Source organism: Oryza brachyantha, chromosome 2, assembly GCF_000231095.2.
Source record: "Oryza brachyantha chromosome 2, ObraRS2, whole genome shotgun sequence".
Classification (NCBI taxonomy): Eukaryota; Viridiplantae; Streptophyta; class Magnoliopsida; order Poales; family Poaceae; genus Oryza; species Oryza brachyantha.
In genome coordinates, this window is record NC_023164.2 from 20,618,167 (window position 1) to 20,624,166 (window position 6,000).

At 48.0% G+C, this 6,000-nt stretch overlaps 1 protein-coding gene across 1 annotated transcript; it reads right to left on the minus strand.

The window, feature by feature from the left end:
• Positions 1 to 1,931: 1,931 nt before the first annotated feature.
• Positions 1,932 to 4,849, minus strand: LOC102716195 (dof zinc finger protein 2). The gene is made up of 2 exons (XM_040520888.1): positions 4,437 to 4,849; positions 1,932 to 3,371 (listed from the first exon to the last, which is right to left on the minus strand). The coding sequence occupies exons 1-2, from the start codon at positions 4,458 to 4,460 to the stop codon at positions 2,247 to 2,249; spliced, it is 1,149 nt and encodes a 382-aa protein (XP_040376822.1). The 5' UTR covers positions 4,461 to 4,849; the 3' UTR covers positions 1,932 to 2,246.
• Between the last annotated feature and the right edge of the window lie 1,151 nt (positions 4,850 to 6,000).

A 6,000-nucleotide genomic window follows, 5' to 3' on the forward strand; every position in this document is an offset into this window, starting at 1 on the left:
GAGTCGAAAGGACAGCAAGGAATAGCAATTTCTTGTCAATGTAATGTGCATTATATTATATGATTCCAAGTTTTGGGAAAGCTAGCATTTGAGGTGGCTACATTTTTTTTTCTTTTGAGAATGGCCGGGTATGAAAATTTAGGTAATTCGAGTGTATCCAAAATCGTGGTTAATTAGGAAAAAATGCCATAATTCAAGCTACATAAGATCTGTCATAGAATGACTTTTTTTTTTGCAGGATTCACTAAATCAAGTGAAAATCTTGAAAAAAAAATCTAAATCCCAAGTTAAGGGAACTGGTTTGGTTTAGATCTGTAGAGAGTACGTCATGGTTACGATAGCTAGATGCATACACCAGCAGCATACTATGCGTAAACCAGCATGGGTATAAAGAATCATGGGTGAATGCATGCGTGGTGGTCTGCTAAGCTAGGACTGTAGGACATGGTTGCACTTGCACACAGACCCAAATATGTAGCATATCTTATCTTCCTTAATGAGTGTAGTGCTACAAGTAGCAGCACACTAATTTATTAGGACGGCCAAAACGCAACCACAAGGTGGACTGGTGGTAGTAGCAGTATTCGGCAGCCCGCATCCCAAGGAGAATGTTTTCCCGGGCCCTCCAAAGAATGGTGCTAATTGCATGCCGAAAAAAATATATATGTAATCGTAGTCTAATCAAACGCCGTACATCCAGTTAGAAGAAGCTACACATGGCCGGCTGTATGTACATGGACATTGTGCAGTGGTGAAAGAATCATTAGGTATTAGTATTAGTGTGTGGCAACTTTCTGGTGTGGGCAGTTGAACTTGCATTTCGGAAAAAAACAACAGTGAAAGAAAAAAAAGCTCTGCACTAGATATACTCCTTGTACACTTGACAAAAGAGAGATCTCAAGGACACAGTTATGAGTGCAAAGGCAGGGTGTATGCATGCATGATGATGGTGATGAAGAGTTTGAAGGTGCCTTTTGGCTGAGAAAAATAATTATATCATGGTTTATAGTATAGTACAAATGACCATGCCGTGCACTAAAACAGATGGCCTAACATATGATAATAGTACCATGTGGATGGAAGGGGAGAGAGAGAGAAAGTTAAAGTAGGGCGTCTGCCATACATACTCTTGCCATGCCGGGCCTTCTCTCCTCCTCTCCTACTAGCTCCCACTAGTGCCTTTCATGGCTGGAAGATTCTTGCCTCTGGGATGATGATGATGATGATGATGAGAGACGATACGACATCTCAGAGTAGCTATAGCCTACCTGCCACAAGAAAATATAGCAGCAGAGAGTGCGAGCCATCGATCGAGATGACAGATCGGTATATATACAAGTAGATAGCATGCTTATAGGAGAATATATGAATAATAAAATATGGAAAAGATAATTAACATATTGATGTAGGAGTAGTTATAAATGACAGTAAATTAATAGGAGTATTATTACAAGCTGTTCCTCAAAGTTATCATGGTATAAATGAATTTACTGAAGCAACCATAAAAAAAAAATGACTGTTACTAGGTGCCCCTCTTAACAGAGCATTGTATGCTGAAGCCCCAGGGCCCTCACTGATCTCTGCGAGCTTGGTTTGGGAAGCGCATTGAACTCTGCACTACACCAAGGTCACCATTAACTATGTCTCTCTAATCCCCCATAGGTTGAAGTTTCTACCATGCCACCTGTGCCTGCATGATGCACATATGGCATGCAAAACCAAGACAAGAATTTGGCCAATCAATCGGACAGATGCAACTAATCACCATGTCGCTTGTTCAGAGTACAAACAGTAAACACACGACGTACGTACCGTCTGTGGTGGAAGTTGGAACACACAAACCATCAAATTAACGTATTAAACTAACAAAATAATTTGATGCTCCAGTGCAGATTCTACATGACATGGCTATATCACAAATGAGAGATTCATTGGTGAATAGATCAGCAGCTGTATAATATCACCAAGTTCACCACCCTTAAATCTGTGTATCCTGCTGTGTTAGCCAGCCCCCAAGCCGATAATTAACCACACACACATGAACAAACATCAAAGAAGCAACACCATGAAACCGAAAAGCCAAACAAGCAAAGAGAGAAACAAAACGCCATATGTAACACTACTAATCACCACAAGCTTATTAACCCCTTGTCTCTATCCCATTTCTCTATCTCCACATGCTGCTGCTGACCACCACGCGTGCATGCATGAGCCATGCATGGCGGCGCCAGGCAGCTCGCACCACCTTACCAAGAACCGCCGCCGCCGCCATTGGTGCTGCCGTTGCCGATCATGCTGTTATTCCAGAACCCGGAGGTCTCATGGCCACCGATGACGCCGCCACCGCCGCTGGCATGGTTCTTGCTGTGGTCGAACTGATGATCGCCGCTGCTGTTCGCGTCGCCAGCCGCGGCGCTCACCACAGGCTTCAAGTCCTCGAAGGGGAACGGCAACCTGCCCGCTCCGCCGTCTTGCACCCCTTGCAACCCAGCGCTGCACGCACCGTAGACCGCGGAGCCGCCGCCAGCACCCGTGCTGTGCGTGTCCAGGGAGAAACCGAGCAAGGTCTGAGCCTGTTGCTGCTGCTGCTGTGGCGGCGGCGGCATGCGGAACTCGCCTAGCGCGAACCCCGCGGCTGCGTATTCCGCCGGCATCCCTAGCGGCATCTGCGGCAGCGGAACGTAGCAGCCGGTGCTCCTGAGCAAGTCCATCGCCGAGAACGCGCCGACGCTGGCCCTGCCACCGGCGCCGTTCGCCGCCGCCAGGTTGCCTCCGGGGTTGCACACGCTGCTGCTCTCCAAGCTCGGGAACGCTGTAAACTCTGGTGGCTGCAGAGCGCGGCCGTGGTGGTGCGGGAACGCCAGGTTGAGATCCCCCGCGCCATCATGCATCAGCTTCGGGTTCTTGGCTGCCAGCCCGGCGGCAACCGTGCCGGACACCGCCGCGGAGGTAGACGCCGACGCGGCCGCCGACGACACCACGGAGGAGGACGAGCGCTTGTTCTTCCGGGAGCCCCCGCCGACGGGGACGTTGCGGAGAGAGCCGCCCTCCGTCCAGTAGCGGCGGCACGTCTTGCAGAAGTAGCGCGGCTGCTGGAGGCTGTAGTTGTTGTAGTAGCAGAACTTGGTGTTCGTCGAGTTGCACCGCGGGCAGTTGAGCGCCTTCTCCTTCTGTGGCCGGGCCCGGCGCTCTGTGCCAGCCCCAGCCGCAGCTCCGGCGGCCGCGCCGGCAGCCGCTCCTGCCGCCAGCGGGGCGATAGGCCGCTGGGCGCTGGCGGCAGACGACGGCGGCGGAGCCGGATTTGAGCTCCCATTAGGATTTGGATTTGCACCCATCAGCATCTCTTCCATGGGCTTTACTAGCCCTAGCCCCTGGTGATGGACACAAGTTGCACTCCATTAGATGTTGCAAGCTATCAGTAAATTAAACCTATAACTAAGCTATCCAATATACTCCCCAAATCAGTAGCAAGAACTACGGAGCAAGAACATGTGTAAGCATGAGAGATTGAGAAACGGAGAGATGAATGAGGGGAACAAGAGCATGAGGCGTGATGCAAGGATCCTTATGGTGCAACAAAGAACCAAGCAAATGGATACAAAGCGAGATTAAAGCTACAAGAGGGAAAGGCGAAAGATAGAAATAAAGCGGAAAAAAAAAACAAAGTAAAGATGAGAGAGAAACACACCACCGCACAAAACACACACAACTTTGTTTGTGCTCTTGTAGGGTTGTGTTTGTGGCGTAGCAGTACTGCTGCTGCTACTACTACATCATCCTCCAAGACATGGCTACTCTTTTGATGCAAGGTGTGGGCTTGAAGAGGAGAGAGACGAAAGCGGGGGGAGAAAAGCCATGAGGAAAAGAGAGATGAAAAAGATAAAAAGATAGGCAAGGAAAGGGAGGATAAGAAAGAAAGCGAGGAACAAAGGAAAAGAAAAGCGGTGCGTCGTGTGCTCCTTTCAAGGATTAAAAGCGGAGGAGAGGAGAGGGGAGGAGAAGGGCAGCAGCAGCAAGAGGATTAAAAGGCCCCAGCAACGAGAGCTCTCAGCTCGAAGAAGCCAATGGAGAAGACAGAAACTAACCTACATACACACAGAGCGAGAAGATGGCGATCCGTGCATAGATCTACACAAAGAATAAAAGGTTGGCCATGGCGGTTCCCAAGAGCAACAAAGCCGCGAGAGAGAAGGGAATAGAGATCACCATATCCCACCAAAGGAAAAAGCAAGCGCCAAGATCAAGGCAGGGAGCAGATTAAACAAGAAGGATCGACCAAGAATTAGCACACACATCAAGCCATCAACACCAAGATCTAGAAGAACAACACAGAAGCCGGAGCCGACCCGGCCAGGCCCGGTGAGAGATCTCTGTACGCATGCCCATATATGTTTTTAAGGATCGATCGAGCGCAGATCAGCCACTGCTTAAATTACCTGATGCCAGTGGGCCGCATCCATGCAAGAAGAACCCCAATTGCTGGAGATCGATCCTCGCCAGCAATTCTCACCCGTCGCGCTATCTATCGCTCGATCGACAATAAGGCAAGCTTAGCTAGCTAGCTAGAGAGGGGAAGCAGCAGGCAAGGACGAGGAGGGAGAGCTCTCCTGGATGTCAAGGAGAAGGAGGAGGAATGTCTCGCGGATGGCCTCGATGGAATTTGCTCCCTCTCGTTTCTCTCTCTCCTTCATATGTCATGAGATAGTGGGATTCTTTTCCCAATATTATATGTCTCTTGGAGAGAACAGAAGAGGAGAGGAGAGGAGGAGGCCGGAAGAGCAAGGGAAATTGGTGCATGCAGCAGTGTGCTGCTATGCTGTGATGTTCTGTGCTTTGCCTCCGGCTCCGATGGCTGCAAAAGAAAAAAAAAAGGTCCAGATAGTCTGGCTTGGCTGGTTGAGTGTGCGTCCTTGATAATTCTGGGCCGTTGGGACACAAACCAGTCGGTGGGAGTAGTCAACCCAGCGAAGGAAGCGGGAGGGGCAGGGCGGGGAGGGCAGGCGCGCGCGCAGCCCTACGAATGATGGTCGCGTGGGGCCACGCACGTGCGTAGGACGACGCGCCACGTGCGAGCCAAACCAACCGGGGTGTTTTTTAGCGCTTAGCAGTATGAAGCGCTGCGTAGATACTACAATCACACTACTGGGGTACAGATCAGCCCCAACAGCGTGTCAGCAACACGCGGGGATCAGAGGTGTTTAGTCGGAGAAATAAAAATTTTTGAGTGGCACATCAGACATTTAATTAATGTTGAAAGGGGTTTTGATACGAATAAAAAAACGAAACCGCGAGACAAATCTTTTAAGCCTAACTAATCCGTCATTAGCGCATGTGGTTTACTGTAGTACTTATGGCTAATCATAGACTGATTATGCTCAAAAGATTCGTCTCGCAATTTCTCACATATCTGTGCAATTAATTTTTCATTTTATCTATGTTTAATGATCTATTTATGTGTCCAAAGATTTGATGTGATGTTTCCTGGGAGAAAAATTTTACAACTATACAGGGCCTTAATATGGCCGTTTTTATTGTGCTTTTAAAATATGACTCGAGTCTTCTCGTCAGTGCTTTCCTGCTTTTAGGTGAAGTGATTACATGATGTCTCGAAATTATTGTGCGGCACAGAAGTTTTAAAAGAAACGAATTCCTACTTTACTTAATTCGATCGGTACTTAATACGTCACAAAATATAGATATTTGTGACTGCAAATCTATCTAGCTAATCTCTACATTTGGAACGGAGAGAGGGTATGTCGATAGTTGTACGTTACATAAATTGCAATTGTATATCGTATAACACGAAGATATTGATCACACTTATTTATCAAATTATATCTCTGTTTTAGTTGGAACTTATAATATGTTTTTCTATCAACAAGTGAGACTATATATTGGTGGATGTAGGGGGCGTATGGTACCAAGAGATATGCAAAGACGTACAAAGAAAGCAACGAGCGAAGTACAAGAATATTTGTGCTGGTTCAAACTTCTGGCTTA